The 19,325-nt window shown below is 52.5% G+C and overlaps 6 protein-coding genes across 6 annotated transcripts; 4 read left to right on the top strand and 2 right to left on the bottom strand.

Moving 5' to 3' along the window:
• Nucleotides 1–776: 776 nt before the first annotated feature.
• On the top strand, nt 777–2,630 carry BDZ83DRAFT_572453 (carotenoid cleavage dioxygenase 1; the record flags this gene model as incomplete). Its single annotated transcript, XM_060504510.1, has 2 exons — nt 777–905; nt 963–2,630. The coding sequence occupies 2 exons, from the start codon at nt 777–779 to the stop codon at nt 2,628–2,630; spliced, it is 1,797 nt and encodes a 598-aa protein (XP_060367566.1).
• Nucleotides 2,631–3,191: 561 nt separating this feature from the next.
• On the bottom strand, nt 3,192–7,110 carry BDZ83DRAFT_750059 (alpha-1,4-glucan lyase; the record flags this gene model as incomplete). Its single annotated transcript, XM_060513869.1, has 10 exons — nt 3,192–3,494; nt 3,578–3,745; nt 3,802–3,908; nt 3,974–4,244; nt 4,301–4,342; nt 4,404–4,671; nt 4,722–5,168; nt 5,231–6,194; nt 6,270–6,730; nt 6,806–7,110. The coding sequence occupies 10 exons, from the start codon at nt 7,108–7,110 to the stop codon at nt 3,192–3,194; spliced, it is 3,336 nt and encodes a 1,111-aa protein (XP_060367567.1).
• A 1,193-nt stretch (nt 7,111–8,303) lies between these two features.
• BDZ83DRAFT_207516 (uncharacterized protein) lies at nt 8,304–11,789 on the top strand. The gene is made up of 11 exons (XM_060501685.1): nt 8,304–8,854; nt 8,927–9,042; nt 9,098–9,356; nt 9,414–9,581; nt 9,631–9,699; nt 9,770–10,164; nt 10,228–10,301; nt 10,365–10,391; nt 10,449–10,540; nt 10,598–11,277; nt 11,346–11,789. The coding sequence occupies exons 1-11, from the start codon at nt 8,733–8,735 to the stop codon at nt 11,672–11,674; spliced, it is 2,331 nt and encodes a 776-aa protein (XP_060367568.1). The 5' UTR covers nt 8,304–8,732; the 3' UTR covers nt 11,675–11,789.
• A 640-nt stretch (nt 11,790–12,429) lies between these two features.
• On the top strand, nt 12,430–14,107 carry BDZ83DRAFT_572301 (formyl-CoA transferase; the record flags this gene model as incomplete). Its single annotated transcript, XM_060504490.1, has 2 exons — nt 12,430–13,627; nt 13,680–14,107. The coding sequence occupies 2 exons, from the start codon at nt 12,430–12,432 to the stop codon at nt 14,105–14,107; spliced, it is 1,626 nt and encodes a 541-aa protein (XP_060367569.1).
• Nucleotides 13,918–16,638, bottom strand: BDZ83DRAFT_207541 (fungal-specific transcription factor domain-containing protein). The gene is made up of 5 exons (XM_060501687.1): nt 16,470–16,638; nt 16,092–16,413; nt 15,980–16,018; nt 14,744–15,929; nt 13,918–14,677 (listed from the first exon to the last, which is right to left on the bottom strand). The coding sequence occupies exons 1-5, from the start codon at nt 16,515–16,517 to the stop codon at nt 14,167–14,169; spliced, it is 2,106 nt and encodes a 701-aa protein (XP_060367570.1). The 5' UTR covers nt 16,518–16,638; the 3' UTR covers nt 13,918–14,166.
• A 1,096-nt stretch (nt 16,639–17,734) lies between these two features.
• On the top strand, nt 17,735–19,316 carry BDZ83DRAFT_750063 (uncharacterized protein; the record flags this gene model as incomplete). Its single annotated transcript, XM_060513870.1, has 2 exons — nt 17,735–18,463; nt 18,631–19,316. Coding segments are annotated over 2 exons (1,415 nt in total), but the record flags the coding sequence as incomplete, so codon positions are not given.
• Between the last annotated feature and the right edge of the window lie 9 nt (nt 19,317–19,325).

Consider the following 19,325-nt stretch of genomic DNA (forward strand, 5'->3'; position numbering starts at 1 on the left):
GCACTGCTTCATTCATCCCGTTTGATGAATGCTCCCGGCGCTTAATACTTGTACATTGCCTGGCATCCTGCGTAGCAACACCGTCATGTAAGCAGACCCATCCCATGGCCCGTCAACATACATATGCATCCTACTCACCTTACTTAAAAGATCGCCATCCTCTTCCCTCTTTCTCATCTCCGCTCTGCAGCTCATCTAGGATCCCATCGTGCCTACGTTTCATCCATCTGCGCTGTCTCTCTGACATGGGTCATTAGACGCTGCCGACCAACAATATTTGCTTCTTCTTCCTGGGGGCCAAAAGGTCGTCCTCCTCTTACGTAGCGGATTCTTCACTTCTTTCACAATTAGCTCACCGACTCTACCGCCGACTACACTACCTCACCGATACACCGAGCTTCACCGGCCACTTGCACCGATCCGGTCACTAGTAAACTAGCAAACACCGGCTGAGAGATAGCGTAAGTTGATACCCGCCAGTTCACGTGGCAGCTTTCCTGTGTGTGCCTCATCTTGGGTGTCTTTCAATCGACATCTGCTGTTCGTACAGTTTTCATGGGTGAACACACTCACTACTCTCTTACTCATCCTACCTCATGCGTGTTTCTGCCTCGTTATACAACTTGCAAATGTCACTAACCTTGGACTTTAGACGGCACACACTAAGCTGCAAAACCAGCACAACAGAATCGTCGCCCATTCATTTCTGTTTGCATAAACAAAGTCCCAAAATGGCCACCACAACCACAACCAAAACGACGACGACCTCCATAACAATGTCTACCAACACCAAGATCCCAGCCAGAACTGTCAGGCGTACCGCCAAAGACGAGGCAGCAGACCTTCAAATGTTCGAGGAGAACCGTCTCAGGGCGCCCTATGAAGAATGGCCGAATGAGGCAGGCGTGAGCCTCCCCTTCTGTTACCGAAATATCCCCCAAGACGCCAGCTAACAGCTCTAGTTCGATGGCCTCACCGAGGAACGTGGCCCCATTGAACTGCACGTCCAAGGCCAGATCCCAGCCTGGGCCGCCGGCGCCCTCTATAGAACGGGCCCGGGCAGCTGCAAGATCGAAGACACGCCCAAGGGCACCTACTACGTTTCCCACTGGTTCGACGGCTTCGCCCAGACGCATAAGTTCGACATCATTCCTCCTGAATCCCCAGGCGGCCGGACCCGCGTGCTCTATTCCTCCAGACGGCAATCCGACGACCTCGTCGCCTCCATCAAGGCTGCAGGCCATCAGAACCGCTACACCTTTGGCCAAAAAGCCGACCCCTGTGTCGGTATGTTTGGCAAGTTCATGGGTGTCTTCGCCCGCGGCACTGCCCCCAACATCTGCGTTGCCGTCAACGCAAATGTCCCCGGTTTCGACACAAAAGACCAAGGCCCCGCGGGGCCAGGCCACCGCAACGCTGTCCGCAGCCTTTGGCTATCAACGGACTCGAGCCCTCTCATGGAGATTGACCCAGCGACCTTGGAACCCATCGGTCTCGCAAAGCAGGAAAAACTCCATCCGTCTCTCTCCGGTCCCATGTCCTGCGCCCACGCCCAGCGCGACCCGGTTACCGGCGACATGTACAACTTCAACCTTGCCTTCGCCATGAAGTCGACCTACCGCATCTTCCGCACTAGCTTTGCGACCGGTGAGACGGAGATTCTCGCAACTATTGCCGGGCCTGACGCGAAGCCAGCCTACATCCACAGCTTCTTCCTCACAAAATCGTTTGTTGTGCTATGCATCCCCTCGTCGCACTTGGGCTACAAAGGCCTTTCTGTCCCCTGGGAACGAAACATTCTAGACGCCATTGTGCCATTTGACAAAACCAACACGTGCAAGTGGTACTTTATCGATCGCCACCACGGGAACGGCGTCGTCGCCTCTTTCGACACGCCCGCGGGCTTCTTCTTCCATGCCACAAACGCCTTTGAGGAGCCGGCCGCCGACGACAGCGACGGCATCCTTGACGTCTATTGCGAGATAGCAGGCTACCAAAACCTCAACATCCTCTATAATCTCTACTACGACGTCATCATGAATCGCAACTCTGCCGGCGAGAAGTTTTGGACAGACGAGAACAAGCGCTACAAGAACGGCTGGGCTAGCCTCCAACGCTTCAAATTCAGAATTCCCAAACCCGACGGCTCACAAACACAAAAGATAACAACAGTAGCGACAACGCCACCACCAGAGCTCGTGGTCTCGATCCCGGCCCCGCACGCCGGCGAACTACCCACAATCAACCCTGCTCACCTGACCAAACGCCACCGCTACGTCTACAGCCTCTCGGACCGCGGCCTCAGCACCCTTCTCGACACAATCGTGAAGACGGACGCCGATACCGCTGAGGCCCTTATGTGGGAATGTCCCACGGCCCACACGCCCGGCGAGCCAATCTTTGTTCCACGGCCTTCTTCTTCTTCCGCTGGCGGTGCCGATGGTACCGATGAACAGATGGCTGAAGACGACGGTGTGATTCTGAGTGTCGTGCTCGACGGCACCGCGCAGACAAGTTATCTCCTGTGCCTCGACGCCAGGACCATGACAGAGCTCGGCAGGGCAGAGTGCGAGTTTGCCGTTGGTATTGGCTTCCACGGCATCCATGCCCCTTCCGGGCCTGGTGCGTAGTGAACGATTGTTTCTATACCTCCTCGACCCCTCCTTTTACAACCTTCTTATGATATCTTATGATGAATGAAACCTGCGGCGGTGCTGGGAGGATTGTTTGGTCTGGCGTTTTACGAGACAAGTGGTCACGAGGATAAAACTTCATTGCGGCAGACTTTCGACGATAGGGATTTAGACGTCTGCAAACTGGTTTCTTAGACTGACATGGGTTTCAGTCTTTTCGAGTGTGTTGATGATGAGTCTGTACCTAATGATTTGCTACCGCTTAGCTTAGTTGAGCTGAATGTACCCTAGACTTTTATGAATTCGAAGACTCCCATAGCCGACCTTTCGCTACATCATGTAAACCTCCCAAGGTCTCTTAGCTGCAGCCTCACCGAACAGATGGCGCAATATATCACCAAAAAGAAGTGTAAACGATAGGGTGGGGATTACTTCGCTATGGAACGCAATTACTGGCAAGAAAAGTGCAACTGGAGACTACGGAGGCGGGTGAACATGCACCTCTCGAGCATCTTCGTGTATGATCTTCCTGAAGCCCTCAATCTCTCAACCCAGCCCCTAAAAGTCCCCGTCAAACTCCAACGTGATCTCGACTCCCTTCTCCGAGTGAACAGCGGAAATGGGAACAGTAACAATAGTCGCTCTGACGCCGTGGTTGACATTGTAGTGAAGGTCCGCGCCCGTGACGTTGACTTGAATGGAGTCCAGGTTACTCTCTCCGCGGTGCCAAAAGACAAAGGTGTAGTCTGTGCCAATGTACTTTGACGCCTCGGCACCAAACTTATTATGAGGCGCGTTGGCTGTGAGTCTCCGGGTGTACTTTCCGTAGTCCTCTTGGTCCGAGAGCCTCTTCTGGGTGAACTACAGTGATAGTCAACATGTTTGTTCCCGGATGGCAATTTCCCTGTCCTGTAGGGTCACGGAACGAGATGGATGCGACATACCTGCTTGATCTGGACCTTTGTGTAGTTGTCGTTGGCCTGGGCATCGGCAAGACCGTCGTAGTGATGGGCCTCGCCGTACCAAGGACGCGCGCCAACAGCGGTCTCCAACGTGGAGTTCTTCGGCGCGCTGTCCCTGGAGATGCCGTCGTCAAGATACATGTCGTAGATCTGCAGGCATTTCAGTTGGAACGAGTCTCGAGAGCAGCGGGGATCCAAGTACTTACGTTGTCCTTTCCTGGGTAGACGTGGACGGTGATGGGATTGGCGTTTTGAGGGGTTGTGCTGGGATCAGCAACGTAGTCCCTGACGCCGACCTTGGGGATGATGGCACCTGAGTGGTTTGTCAGTTAAAGGTGTCTCTAAAGAAAAGGTTGACAAGAGGTGATAATAACTGACCTTCGCGGACATACATGGGAGTCGAGTACGGGAGTTGGCGCTCGTCGTCGGAGATGCGGCAGTCGTACTCGATGCGTTGGCCACCAGAGGCAGCGGGGCCGAGAGGGACGCCGAGAGGGTCGTCAGGGCGCAGGTTCAAGGGGTACCAGGAGTCAGGGTACGGCAGGTAGACCTTTCTCGACTTCTTCTTGCGCGCATCCTCCCCGACCAGAGCGGGGGCGACCAGGAGATCCTTCCGGACCATGTACTGGGAGCTGGTGAAGCGACGGTTCTGCGAAGACGTTAGCAGGTGGCGATCGCGATGGACGACGTCAAAAGGTAGCATACATCGGCGCTGAATAGAGAGCGGTCGAGATGGTCGGTGACAGGCTATAAGTTACAAGTTAGTCCAGGCATCTATTAGATTGTGATGCCGATGACAGGTACTCACCATGGCTCTAGCAATCGGCAGACCGTTGATCATGTTCTCGAACATGGCATCGTAGAGCAACTGCATGAGCGAGTAACGAAGACGGATCAAGTAGCGGCAAGTCGGCAATACTGCTCGGTAAATCTCGGCCTCACGACCCTGGAACTGATCCTTGTGTTGCTCGTAGTGCAACTGATAGGCATAAGGCTCCTGGAACCACTTGCCGTCCTTCCTCATCTCGCCCTGGTTAGGACCGTCGATCCAGGTTCGGAACCTTGTGTAGTGGTTTCTGGAGATATTAGCGGGCATATAGAATTGAGATTGGGGCACAAAACTTACCGGAACCAGGGCAGAAGGGAGTAGGCCCCGTACCAGCGAATAATCAGCTCCGGGTTGGGGTAGTTCCTCTCAGACTCGATGAACTCGAATCCACCGACATCAGCACCTGAAATAGTGACGCCGGACAGTCCCAGAGCGAGGACCTGCGCAACAGAAATGCGAAGGAACTCCCAGGTCGACGAGTTGTCACCAGTCCAGAGCCCAGCGAAGCGGTGGCTACCGGCGAAGCTGCCGCGTCCGATGATGAAGTTGCGTCGGTTCTCGCGCCACGCGAGCTTCTCGTTCTTCTTGTCCTTGGTCTTCATGTGCAAGTGGTTGAGGCCGTGGTAGGTGGCCTTGTGCAAGTTGTAGCTGTACAAGGACCAGATCTCAATGGCCTTCTTCTTGTCGGCGGCCTTGGGATCGCCGGACCACCCATCAGAGTCCAAGAGCAAGCGGAAGGGCAAGCTGTGGAGGGAGAAACAGATCAGAGTGAGCCCATGGACAAAAGGGGAGTCATTTCAACTTACGATTTCATATCACCATACTGCTCGGCAATGCAGGGCTGGGTCATGTCCTGCCAGACAAAGTCCAGGCCGGTTTCGAAAAGATACTCGTACTGCTTGCCCCACCAGTAACGGACGGCCTTGTTGTTCAAGTTGGGGTAGTGTCCAGGGTGGCCGTTCTTCCAGCCGTAGTAGACGCCGCCATGGAATGGTACACTCTTGTTGAAGCTGTTGGAGAAGGTGTAGTCATCTCCATCCCAGTAGTCAGGCTTGTCCGTGTTGGGGTTGGTGAAGTAGAGGTTGCTGGTGCCGTACTGGATATACCGCTGCTCGAGAGCGCCAGGGGCTGAAGGATCCAGCTCTCGCTCATCCTTGAGGAAGTATTGGTTCTGGAGGCCTTCATTCAACGTGTTGTATGAGCTAGAGGGGACGTTGCTGATGTATGGCGTGATGTTGGTGCTGCACTTGACACCGAGCCTGCGCAACTCAGAAAACATCCACTCCGGGTTAGGGAAGTGACCCGGGCGCTTGTCGATGGTGAAGGTGCGGTAATCGTCCTGCATGTCGACATCAATATGCATACCATCAATTGGGAAGTTGGCCTGTCGGTATCGATGGACGGCATCCAAAACCATCTCTTGCGTGTCATAGCCGTAACACCCCTGATGGTAACCCAGGACGTATCGGGGCTTGAGCTTCGGCTTGCCGACGACGGAGGTGTACAGCTGAATGACTTCCTGAATGCTGTCTCCGGCGAAGAAGATGCCCTGGAAACTGTTGAAACGCGTCGCCACACGTAGCTGAGTTGGGTCCTTCATGCCAATGTCCACACAGATCTGGGAGTAGTTGTCGATGAAGGTTCCGATCTGGGTTTGGTACCCCGGCTGGGCGTCCACCTCAATCCAGTAGGGTTCTGAGTGATAGAGAGGCTCACGATCATCCAAGGGGCCGACGCCATAGACGTTCTGGTACCTCATATTGTCAAAGTCTGTGCGCGAGGATTTTGTTAGCTACACGATGTACTGAGATGTGGAAGTCCACGCAAGAAATTCGGTGGGCTTACTGAAGTAGTTCATATACGTCTTTTTCTTGAAGAGATCCTTGCCACCTTGCTCGCCAAAGCCCATGTAATCAGCCGTGATGGACTTGTCGAGGCACAAGATAGCAGAGTGCTCGCCATAAAGCAGACCCCGCGGCTTCGTCTTCCAGATCACAGCAGGGCGGAAACCTTCGTTCACAGGAAGAGTGAGGCTTTCGACGACATCCTTCTCGAACGTCTGTGGCACAGGTCTCGCCTCGGCGGGAGCAAGGCTCTTCAAAAGACGAACTGCGGTGATTTGGAAAGGGTTGCGAGAAATCCAAAGCTGAACCTCCTTCTCAGGGGGGGCATTGGGGTCCCGCTGAACGACCGACTGCAAAATGTAGTATTGATCATCTTCAATCAGCTCAACCTGCCATGCAAGCTCTTCGCACTTGTCCAAGATGCTAATCAGCTCGGTGGTGGTATCTCGGATGAGAGTACGGCTACAATGGATGGTTAGAGGACACGTTCTCTTGCGGTACTCTACGCCAAATGATAAGACAACTTAGAAGACTTACGTGTTGTAGTCCGAAAAGTGAGATGGCTCTGTGTTATGCGGATCAAAGCGAATTCTCCATACTCTTGGCCTCAAGAACTGAACAAGAAGCAGAGATCCATCATTGAACCTGAAGATTCTTCCATGGCTACACGCTGGGTTGAGCTTGCCGTCAGGGAGCTTTTGGTCGGCATCGCTGTAAGACACCGACTTGGGCTGTTTTATGCCAGAGCCCTGGCCATCAATCTCATCCTGGAAGAAGTCGTCGGCCTTCTTGAAGATGAAGTGATCTCGAAGTTTGGTAGCTGAGACGTCTCCGCCGCCCATTTTGAAAATTATGATTAAGATGTAGGTGTCAAAACAAGGTATTAGCGATGGTAGTGGGAAGGAAGACTCAAGGGGAGTACGTTAATTGAGCTGGATGATTGATGCTTTTTGGGTTCACGGCTCACGTCTTATATGGTGGTAATGTCCGAATTGACCCTTCTTGCTCACGGTTATTGCGGAGATGTCAATGCACAGACGAAGACAGGATCTCACGAGCCAGAAACATGAGATTCCTTGCTCTACGATCGAGACTTGGCAGGATGTTCGTTTACTCCCCACTTCTGCCGTTTTCATTCCTGGAAAATGTTGAGATGATAGTCCAATGTTCATCTCACTGAACTTTCCTGAAGTAGTGGCGTCTGAACAACCCATGAGAGACAGTATCATTCCTTTTTCAGTGTGACACGGTGGTTAACCAGCCATCGCAGGATGATCATCGGGCATGTCACTCAGTTTGTCGAGCCAAGTCGTCCCAGAATAGTAAATGGTTCAGGTGAGGGATTTATCAAATTTGCATTCGTCCAGTATCACGGGCATTTTATAAACTGTTGTGATTTTTCTCACCCAGAATAGTCTCAACCCCGCAAATATACATGTAGTCCACACGTTGAACTCCTGTCAGTACCGAATCCCCGAATGCGGGGTGGACCGCGGGCTGCCTCGGAGGCTAATTCTCCTGAGACAGATGTCTCTTGAAAGTTGCAATTATTGGACTGACTCTTGTGTTCCAATGGAGACGGGAACGCGAGAATCTAGGAACAACGCCGGTGCCCAGGCACCGTTCAAAGAACCCGCAAACCCGACCCTTAAGCAGGCTGAACGCGCGTCGACGCAATTCGCTGGCTAGATCCGTGGACGTTCCCAACGAGGCGCTAAAGATCTGATTCAAAATAGAGGCGCAGGCAAGGCTACGACAGAAGTCTGCATGCGATGCGAATACCTATCACCACTTCAGCCTGGCCCCTCAGCTATCCGAGCCGGAAACACATAGCCAGCTCCCCGAAGATCAGGCCATATTTTCAGGAATTCGGGCGTTCTTCGTTCACGAAATGATCCAGAATCAGCCCCAAAGTGGACCATGAAATTGGCCAACTTTCACCATATTGCCTACTACCATGGTGCCACTTCCAAGCCCCAAGTTCTCGACCTCGCCGAGAGTTCCGAGCCCGGAATCATGCAATCTCCACCGGACCCTGATCGTTCCATCACCCGCTGATCCTACCCCGGAGTCGAATTTGTCCTAGACACAACATTTGGCCGCGTTGATGTCTCGAACTTGGCGGTCCCTGCGTCGGGCGCTTGCATGCCAGATACCCCGCCCGACTGTTCGCCATGCGGAAAAGCTGAGCTAAGACATCATCTGCCGGCAAGCCAACATGGTGAGACTGATTCAACTACTTCTAGATCCGGCCTGCGGGGATGAAGAATACTATGTTGCTAGCGATACCGAGTCCATGCCTTTGCGAGTGTCAAGTTCGTGAATACATGCAGTTTCTCCACGATGACTTGGATTGGGTCGGATAGTATAAAACTTGCTTCGCAACTATGATTTTTGGATGTGAGGCCAAGCAGTTTCTTCCCCCCAACCATTTCATCTTTATCTTGATTCTGAAGAAAACAAAATGGCGTCCATCGACCTTCCAGTGCCCGAATTCGGGCGTGCTGTCATTGAAGACAATAGAAAAGACGGCTACTGGGTCGAGACGTTTAAGTTTGGTGAAGACGAAGTTCCAGGACTTGTTGCGTAAGAATTTCCATCTTCGAATAACTCGCAGCTGGTCGTCTGGTACCCGATCGACACTGACTCTTTTCTAAGATCTGGACTGGCTTCTGGCGAAATCGAGTTCCTGGATAATCCTATTGCCGCCGCCAAACACGAGGCCAAGGCCAAGGGTGAAGAGTTCTATGCATCAGAGATTGACATCACTGGACGTACGTGGCATGCTACTTTTGCTTTCAGAATGATGGTTCTGACATAAATGAACAGCATGGAAGAAGTACCAAGTAGCCAAGTTCGACAGCCCAGTTGCCGTCGTGGCCGTTGACATCAACAGGAATGGGTTGACTGACATTGTGGTCTGCCACGACTATGGCCCATTCATGCTTGAGTGTGATCCCAAGGGAGGCTGGATCTCCTGGCTTGAGAACCCCGGTCGTGAGAACTTGGGGAAAGAGCCTTGGAAACTCCGTATGATCGGCCGTTGGCCTGCAATGCATCGCATGAAGGCTGGGTACTTTACACAAAAGTAAGATGGAATTTCACAAGATCTAGACTGCTATTCGTTGAGCTGACCTTTGACTAGATCTGTGATGGAGATTGTTGCCGCATCGGTTGTCTGTGGACCGCACGACAAGGTTAGTCTGTCGTCGCCGTGGCAGAGTGCGTTCTGTTCCTGCTCTCTAATTCACTATCTACAGATCACCCCCATCCCCATCATCCGCTTCCAAGCTCCCGAGGATGTCCTCAATGCGTGAGTCAACTGCCTTGAACCAACATAGTGACATGCTAACAGTTGTCAGCACTGAATGGCAACGCTCAATCATTGACGATGAAAACTTCACCGTCATTCATGAGTTGACGGTTAAAAAGTAGGTCGACGCTTTTAACTTCGCACACCGACGGGAGGAGCAAAAGTTCCGGGAGCTAAACAAAATACAGATTCAATGGTCCTACTGGACTCGACTCTATCATGGTCTCATCCCGCGAAGGTGCCAACTGGCTTTACTACGAAGAGGGCTCATGGAAGCGACAGCTCCTCTCGAGTGGAGAGCCGAAAGAGGACCGACAGCAGCCCAACTCTCTATCGCCGGGATCTGGTGACCATTGGGGCACTGGCTGCGCTGATGCTGGCAAGATCGGCGACGACCCGTTTGCTTACATTGCGACGCTGGACCCCTTTCACGGTACAACTGCCTGCGTCTTGTCCAAGGTTGGTCGTGGTATGAAAGATACACAGTGGAGGCGCCACATCCTGGATATATATGGCACGCCCAACCAGCTTATGAAGTATGGTGACGGACCCGGCCACTACATTGTTTGTGCCGATTTCGATGGTATGTTATGTCTGTCAATAAGCGCTTTAAACGACTTGCTGACTGAGGGCTTTCTACGTGTAGGCGATGGCGACGACGAGTTCCTCCTGGCTTTGTTCGGCTCTCTGGATCGCGACAAGGACCTGGAGTCTATTGTCGTAAGTCTAAACGACACCCCGCATGTATGACAAGATCTTGGTTGTTGACATCCATTTCTACAGCCGACGAAGGGACCCAACCCAAATAAGGTGAGTAGAAACGCAACACTTGGTTCTCTCAAGACCCCAGCAGCTCATGTTTTGTAGGGCATCATGTACTACAAGGCAATCGATGTCGAAAAGGGATTGTTCGCGAAGTGGAAGATCGCAGAAGAATCATCAGCTCGCATCGCAATTGGGTAAGTTACCGAGGCCGTGTCGGATTGGCTGATAAAACTGACACGGCACGTTCGTAGTAACTTCACCGGTTCTGATAAGCTTGACTTGATCTCGGTCGAGTACAATGTTCCTCGGTATTACGAAGAGCCCAAGCCCGTCATTACGCTTCACGTCAATAAGTTTGCCAAGCCCAAGCCCGCCGTGACTGAGCGTCACATCGTACCTACGGTGTGGGACAACGAAGGCTTGGTGTATCTGGCTCGGCCTAAGGAGGTCAAGAGTCAACAGTCTTTCCCTCTGATCGAGGTTGCAAACTACGCAATCAGCATCGAGATTCACCCACTCGGAGCAAAGATCCCTGTGGGCAAGAAGGATGGCATCAAGGTCCTTTACGGCTCCGTTGCTGATATCGAGGGCACTCGTACAGCCCTCGGCTTGCCTCCCTTCCCCCGGATCGCGCCTATCTCTAGCGAAGACAAAGAACTCAGCGCCGACAAAGAGAAGGGGGCCATCATCCTGAGAATCGTTTCTCTCGGCGAGCCTGGCGTATGGGAGAAGGCCGGGGATGTCCCCGTCAAGACAACGTTCAACACCAAAGAACTTGGCCTGGAGTTCCCCGACCTCAAGTTCACCAAGGTTGAAGATCTTTGGTGGGGTGACAACTTCAAGGGAGTTGACTTCACCAATATGTCTGGTTTCCACTTCCGGTTCCAAGACGACAAGTCCCAGATCGCGCATCTACAGTTCTGGACTGCTGGTGAGTTATAATTGTGTTCCAGGAGCGGAAATTGTTTCTGATCAATTTGCTTACCATGTTCTCTGCAGGACACAATGTTAACTGTGGAGTTCACAACCACAGTAACGATATCTTCCAGGAGATTCACATCTGTCTCTCCCCTGGAACCGAGACCGGAGGTATGTGGAGGCTCAAGGAAGGCAAGGAACCTGAGTCTGCCGGGCCGGATGACTTCGACAAGGTCCCACTTCCCCGTCTCAACGAGCATGGAGGTCTGTGGTACCGCGACTCGTATGGCGATGCCGTCCGCGGACACAACAATGTTGTCTCTTACCCATGGCACAAGTGGCAGGGAGGAAAGGGCAAGAACGTCGATGTCTGGTTGGCGCTGGAGTTCAACCCTGACTTGGCTCAGTAGGCTGCAGTCTGATGCAGACGTGCAAGATTGGCGAAGTGTTGCTGTCGCTCTCTTAGTAATTTTCACAAACAAGGTAGCTTTTAATATTCTAATTCCAGTGATCAACAGACTGAAAATTTCATGCGTGAATGGTAGAAAGCTGTCGCTTTCACGATCGGACACCATCTCTAATTCTCATTCAAGTCCTTACAACCATGAGTAAATATTGGGCGGCTTCCTCATATATAGATAACTATTGCCCACCACTAGATCCGAAACCGAATGCCACTCTCCGATGTGAGTGGGGAGGTCTAGATCAACGACGGAAGCTGTGCCGGGCGTTGATGTCACACTTGGAGCTCAAAACTCCGTGACCAAAACTCCGAACGCGAAACTCCGGCACCAAGACCCACCAACATGCCTCCGGTGAAACGAGTCCCAGCTAGAAATGTGAGCGGGTCGAATGAGAGACTCGCCAGATACTCCGCATGACCAGGAGATGTTTTCTTAGTCCCGTCGTCTGTGGATTTTCATCTGCCGACAGACGATTGCTACATCGGGCCGAGCCCGAAACATCGGAGAGGCGAATCTGCCGGAGTTCTGACCAGCTGTGGCACTGACGACATGAAGCTGTCCCCAACATCCCTGGCCTAGGGAGTTTCCGAGGCGCACAAAGGACATGTATATAGGGCCGATCTTGGTCATATAACTTCCTAAAACTTTGGTAGTAACGACGATATTGTTGAGATCATTCGTACTTCACCACAGGTTGCACCATGGCAGACTATTCAGTCTTTTCCGAGGCATCTCGGATTCTCAATGATGTTTTGCTGCCCGACCCCGCCTTGCGTCTCCCAGGCTCTTTCAAGAAAGCTGCTGAAAAAGTCAAGTTTCTTGGAGATGATGCGAAACCATTCGTCCTCACGCCCTTGAAAATCACCGAGTCATCCGCTTCTCTAACCGCCCTGTTAGCCACCGCAGCTAACGTCGCTGCGGCAGAGAGGTACGGAATAGAGTATCAAGACGTCCAAGTCAACACCGACGCCGCGACGCTTTTCCTGGAATCCGTTCTGCTGCCAACGGTCGGTGGCAAGCAGTTTCTTCAGAACCCGCAAATGGCAGCAGAGATTGCCAAGATGGACATTCACCAGTCCTCAAAGCCCATCAGGCGGTACGCAACAAATGTCTACAAAACCAAGGACGGCAGATGGTATCACTTGCACGGGTCGATGAACGCTGGGCCAACAATGGAGATGATGGGTGTCGAAGATGTCGACGTGACCCCCGAAGAAGCCATCAAAATCTACGCCGAGAGAGTCGCACGTTGGCATTCCAAAGAAATCGAAGAGGTCGCCAACGAGAAGTACAATCAAGCAGGTGTGGTGTGCTACACGCCGGAAGAATTCTTCTCCAGCGAGCAAGGCAAGATCATGTCCAAGGAACCACTTTGGAACATGACCCGAGTGCCCGCTCCGCGGAAAGAGTGGCCGAAAGTGCGAGATGAGCAGGAGTTCAAGCCGCTCGCGGGCATCAGGATCATTGACTTTTCCCGGGTCATTGCGGCCCCGGCGGTGTCCAAGATGCTGAGCGTCCTCGGAGCCGATGTTCTCCGCGTGTCATGCGATAAGCTGCCCGACTTTGGGGCGACGATGCCAGACTTGCAGACGGGAAAACGGGATGCCAACATTGATCTTAAGACGGAAGATGGCAAGAGGACTTTTTCTGAACTCGTAAAAGGTGCCGATATCCTAGTAGATGGATATCGTCCAGGTGCTCTAAAGAGACTGGGATTCGATGCGACCTCCTTACGCGAGTTGAATCCCAGCCTGATCTACATGCGGGAGAACTGTTACGGATTCAAAGGGCCACTAGCTCATCGATCTGGATGGCAGCAGATTAGTGACTGCTTGGTTGGTCTTTCTCATCTGCAAGGCAAATTTCTCGGCCTAGATGAGGCTGTTGTCCCGCTTCTGCGTAAGTCATTCGGACTCATCGGTGCACAATACATTTGCTAACGAATTTCCAGCCAACTCTGATTACCAAACAGGCTTGGTCGGTGCTACGGCTGCCATCCAGGCCTTGATTGCTCGTACATCAGAGGATGTCACGTTTGATATTGACATCAGCTTGACGCAGTACAACATTTGGTACTACAACCTAGGCCTCTACTCCGAAGAGCAGCAACGGGAGCTCAGAGCCCGGGATCCCGATTTCAGCCCGCGACATTACGACGATATGGTCACTCTGGTTGGTAAGACGCACCAGTCTTGGAAGAAGATTCGCCCCGACATCTTCACCCATCCCGAATACTTCTGGGACATGAGTGGACGGAACTACGGCCTTGACGAGGACATCAGAGTTCTGGCTCCCGCGTTCAAGTTTGAAACGACTCAAATTGGGTGGGAGGAGCCAACAGGTCGAAGAGGAAGGTCGAAGCCCGAGTGGATCTCATGAAGCTTGTTGTATGTATCTTCGTCCGGGATGGCAAATAGCCTGGGGCACACTTTAGCTTATCAGAGGAACATTGAAGTATCATCTCCCAAAAGATGTTCAAATCCCCAAGGAACACCCCAAGAATCGAGGGTATTCTGGTCAAATGGCAGAGAGTTAGTTCCGTTGACTCCGTTGCTTGGGTTCAAAGCTGCTTCGTGATGAGGCTCGAGTAGGGGAGAAAGATCTGATAAAGCCACTTGAGAAGAGTCTCGCATGGTGTCCGAAGTGCTCTCTTGGTGGATTTGTTTGCCGTGAGCGGCAGTCTGGCCGCGGTCAAAGGTCGTATCTCCTGGTTGCGATGATGCGCTGTTGGACGTATTGAGTGCTCCTAGAGCAGCCCTGTACACATCCTGACACACCGTTCGTACCGGAGTCAAATATGAGCCAGGTTCAGAAAGTTCGAGCAAGGCAAGACGCTTCAGAGCTTTTGAGACAGAATCGAGGTCTTCGGCGACGTTTGCTGCGCGGGGCCGACGCAAAGTATAGAGGGACAAGATGAGGATGGCAGTGACACTGATCGGAATCACGTCCCTAGTAGGAATAATTAGCAATTGTTCGTAAAGATTGCGACACGGTTCGCACAATGTGATTACTTACCAAGTCAAGCTTTTCCAGGTATCCGGGACGAGTACATCCAGCTGGAGAATTGCTCTAGCAGCATCCACAGAGTTCTGAATAGAGGTTGTGACCTGGCCTGACAAAACTGTAGATGACCGCTCCGACGACGCCAAAGACCTCCAGTCATATTCGCTCTGTGCCCGATGAACCAGAATCACGCAATGTCGATAGGTGTAGTTCAAGCGTAGAACAGAAGAGTAGTTGATCAGCTCGGGATGACTTTCCAGATCCAAGACTGTCGAAAACTCCGCTCGCCAGTCATCTAAGTCCTGGTTTAGTGCTTGCGTAGCATCTGAAATAACGCCTGGGTTAACCCCTTCTCCAAGATAGATCTTGGAATATAGTTTAGCTTGGATGACAGCCAGGCGAGAAGCGGCTATGAAAATGTTGACCAGCCCGTTGGAAGGAGCATGGGTGCTGAACTCATGCTGCAACAGTGAATCAGGCAAATCAACCTCAAAGCCACCGAAATCTTGCGCAGGAGGTCGCCCGGTCCGGAGACTCAACTCTCGGTCCAGAGAGAAAGCAAGCCAGAATACATTGGCTCTCGCCGCTTTCTCTATAGGGCTCAGCGACGAGCTGCACTCCTTTCTGTGTAACCCGATGGTGTGTGCGAGTCGAATGGCGTTAGCCACCAACATGAAGCTGGGCTGTGGATTGGGAGTTCCCAGAAAGAACCAGGCCAATATCAGCAGAGCTTGGACCGACATGACTTGAGTGGCCCTCATGAGTATGTCCAGAATCGTGTCGAGTGCGTTGGCCGCATAGCCCCAGGCCAGTTCCTTGTCGTCAGACATCCCTTGTTCAACGCGTCTCCTTTGAGAAATTGCCAGAACAGCGTTGAATGAGGTCCACCAGGCAGGGCCACCATCGAAATCTCCAGAATATTGCTGACCAAGCAGTGCGACAAAGGCAGGTGGGTGGAAGAGCGGTAAAGCCATGTATTTTTCCTCGAAGAAGGCCGTAACCAGTGAAAGAGCTTCAGGCCACGACGGCAGATGGCAGTGAACCCGTTTCTCAAAGACTCCTTGTAATTTGGGGTGAGTCCATAGAGACCAAGGTCCTGTTTTTGAGCCCGACTGGGTATTTGGACGCCGGGCCGATGCTGTTTGCTCGTCGAACGGTGGCGGTTGAGTTCGAAATAATGCGATAGCGGAAGATGGGCCTAGAGGGAATCAACTTTTGCATTTGGTTCGGAATAGAGACCTCTCGTACCAAAATATCTCAAGTCTCGTCCTGCACCCATGAGAGAGTCTTGAAGAGATAGATCGTCAATGACAACGAACATTTTCCCTAGTACAACCACTGATCTCTGATTCAAACCAACCTATAGAAGGAGAGGGTCGCGTTCCGTATGAAGGAGGAGTGCTGCCGCTGCTGTGCAGCTCGGACGAGGGCTCTTGAGAAACGGGTGCTACCTGTAAATTGTCATGATTTGGGACGCATACTTCTGCGCGAGTCGAGCCATCATCAGGCGATCCGGACACTGAGGTTCCAGCTGTTGCCTGCGCCCTACTGGACCGCGTCCGCCGCTTGAATGGTTTAACAACGTCGGCATAGTTGCACATGAGAGACAGATCCAGACATCTAGTACACTTGGGTCTACCGCCGTCACACTTGACCTTCTTCATGCGACACAAGTCGCAGGCCTGTCGAGATCATCAGCTACCAAAAATGTCGCCAAGGACGTCCAAAGGATGTTAACCTTGGCGAATCGACGTCGCCTGTCTCCTCTGGTCACACTGTCTGACATATCCGATTGAACGTCTTAGAGGGGATGCATGAAAGTCCCCTTCCGAACTTGAGTCAAGGTAAGGTAAGTTTCCTAGGTAAGGTAAGGCACCCAAGGTTGACTTGAAGAATGGAATGAGGAGTTTGATTGGAGAACCACGGCGACCTCCACAGGAACATGACTGCAGTATCTCTAAAGCGGATTACCTAAGCGTATCAAGGTGCCTTAAGCGAGAAATCCGTTTAACTGGGGCTGTTTAATCAGACCAATGAAAGCCCATCAAATCGTCCAGTAGACTCAGAAAACGGAAGGCACCATGTCACGTAACAAGGATGAGAACCACAACCCACAAAGTGCCCGTCACGTGCTGTATCACGTGTATATCACTTACATCCCGTATATAGACCTTTCTCTTTTGTCTATTTCCACTTTGATAGGTGAAGCCACTTTACCACACTCCATATGCCCATTGCTGCGTGCCATAACTCGTGACACACCACCCACTTTCACCCCGTCTAGATCTCCACTATCCAGCTGGGCACGGCCTGAGGTGGTTCGGCTGTCAAAGTGATGGAACTACCGGTCAACATCAAGGTCGGAAATGGAGTGACAACCTCGACTACCTACCTAGTACCTTACTGACTGGGTTTTTGGTCATCTTGAGGAGTTGCTAGAAACACGCGATGTACAGGACCTAAATGGCAAATATATTAGTACACTCACAAAGAAAAGAGCATTGGGAAGCAGGTTGTAGTCATTTGTCAAACTTCATACCGTTGAACATATTTTGCTTTATTCTCCATTGACCAGGTCAATCACATCCTCTGCTGTGGTCACGTGAGATACGGCAAGCTCTTGAATGAGGTGGTTGATATCATCAGGGGAAGTCGCTACCGGACGAGATTTTGCAGTCGTGTACCTACCTAAGGCAGCCAGACTCAGAGAACAGCCATTAGCCCTAAACGAATATATACGTATTGTTGTAGGGGTGGACCTCACACTATCACTTCATACCTTGGTTGATCTCGCGCCTTGATCCACGCGTCCTTCGCTGAGGCCGTTGGTTGTCCTGCGAATCTCGCCATCACCCGCCTGTCCATCATCTCCTCCATGTCCATCAGCCGTACTGAAAACCTACACAATAGAAGTGTCTCGTCAGTTATACGTTCAACTCCACGATGTTTTTTTTCTGCAACTGACTTCATCGAGTAGCTAGCCATATCATCCTCCAAGACACGATGTCGGATGCAATGGAGGAAGATCAGCAGCAGAAGCCGCCGATTGTCATCGCAATCCGTAACGACGCGCCGTTTCCCATCATCCAAGTCGCACCTCGCAACCATCCGAAAGACTTGCACAAAGCCAGCGAGTCTTGCCATCAGGTTGAGCTACCCAAGGCTCTCAAATACCGCAATGCCGCATACTATACAGATGTCGCAGATGACTTTTTAGACAATGCCGACTTTGAGGCATTGGCTGGTCTAGACACTGGCAGACCAGATCCCTCGATTGTGCTTCACAGCAATGAGTCAGATGTTGCAAGGTCCATTGACGAAACCATCAACCGAGTGATCGCATTGGTGCTTCTTGGGGGGCACCCAGATGAAACACTCACGATGAGCAGCACCACACAGAGATACAACAAAATCGACATTCTTGACCCCGAGCCGTATGAGCCCAGTTCTATCACATGCATCCCCGACTGGACAGCCGCGTGTGCCTACACCCCCGAACCCGGCAAAGAACAGATCCTCTCGAACCTCGTTTTGGAATACAAAGACCGGGGCTTGGTCTTCACTAAGGAGTTTGAGAGCGAAATGCAAATGACTCACGAGCGATTGATTGGTGCTATGAAGGAATTCACGGAACGTGGCAATCAGGTTTCAAACTCTATCGCGACAAATTCGGGTAACGACCAAGCCGTCGCAAGCGCCGTAACCGCGGCCCAGGCTCTTCGACAGTCAAATGTTCGTTGCAAGAAGCAGTCTACGCTGGGTCGGCAGTTAGCCACCCCATTCACTCCGCATGTCACGGAGACACTGCATCAATCGACGAGTTCAACTTCCCTCTCGCCTAATTTTTCTTGGCATCTGCTGTTAGTGAATGAGTGAGCCTACCACCAAATTACTAACAGCCGAAAACTCTTCACCTCCCCTTGCCGGAGCCCGCATCCGCGATGGCCTCACAGCCGCCGTCGGGCACCGGACTGATGTCGGCCGACCAAGCCGACCCCGAACCAGGCTCCGGGACACCTCCGGAGCCGAACCCCACCTCAAGAGCTAAGCGACGCCGCGACGCCGAGGCACAGCCGACCCGGCCCAGCCTAACGGGAAGCCAGCTTGATGCCACCACCGACGCCCCTACCTCGGCCGAGGGGCCCGCAGCCTCTACCGCATCTGCTCCGAGCGGATCTGCCACAGGGTCCGTCTTGACAGCCCTTGCAGAAGAAGCTAGACAGTACGAGGCACGGAAAGACGTCTTTCTGACCATTGCACGGTCCGTCGACAGCGTTGTCGCCAGCTTTGACGGTTCTAGAAAGCAGATCGCGAAAGAAGCCACTGCCTATGTCATTCAAACCCTCAAGAGACTGATCAATCACGAGACAAGCCCAATAGCGGCCCGGAGTTGGGCGGCTGTCGTCGCACCGATGGCGGGCAACACCACTGCGGCGACCCGGAGCGGCCAGAGCTGCCAGAGCTCTGCCCGCCCGAAGGCCACACTCCCCGCCGAGGATCAGCCGCAGGCGCAGCCGAAGGAGGACCTCCGCATCTTTGCCCGCGTCCCGGAAGAAAGCTTAGCGGCCGCTCGGAAGATCGCACCGTTCGCCGT

Source organism: Colletotrichum acutatum (genome assembly GCF_030867785.1).
Source record: "Colletotrichum acutatum strain CBS 112980 chromosome Unknown BDZ83scaffold_24, whole genome shotgun sequence".
NCBI classification, from domain to species: domain Eukaryota; kingdom Fungi; phylum Ascomycota; class Sordariomycetes; order Glomerellales; family Glomerellaceae; genus Colletotrichum; species Colletotrichum acutatum.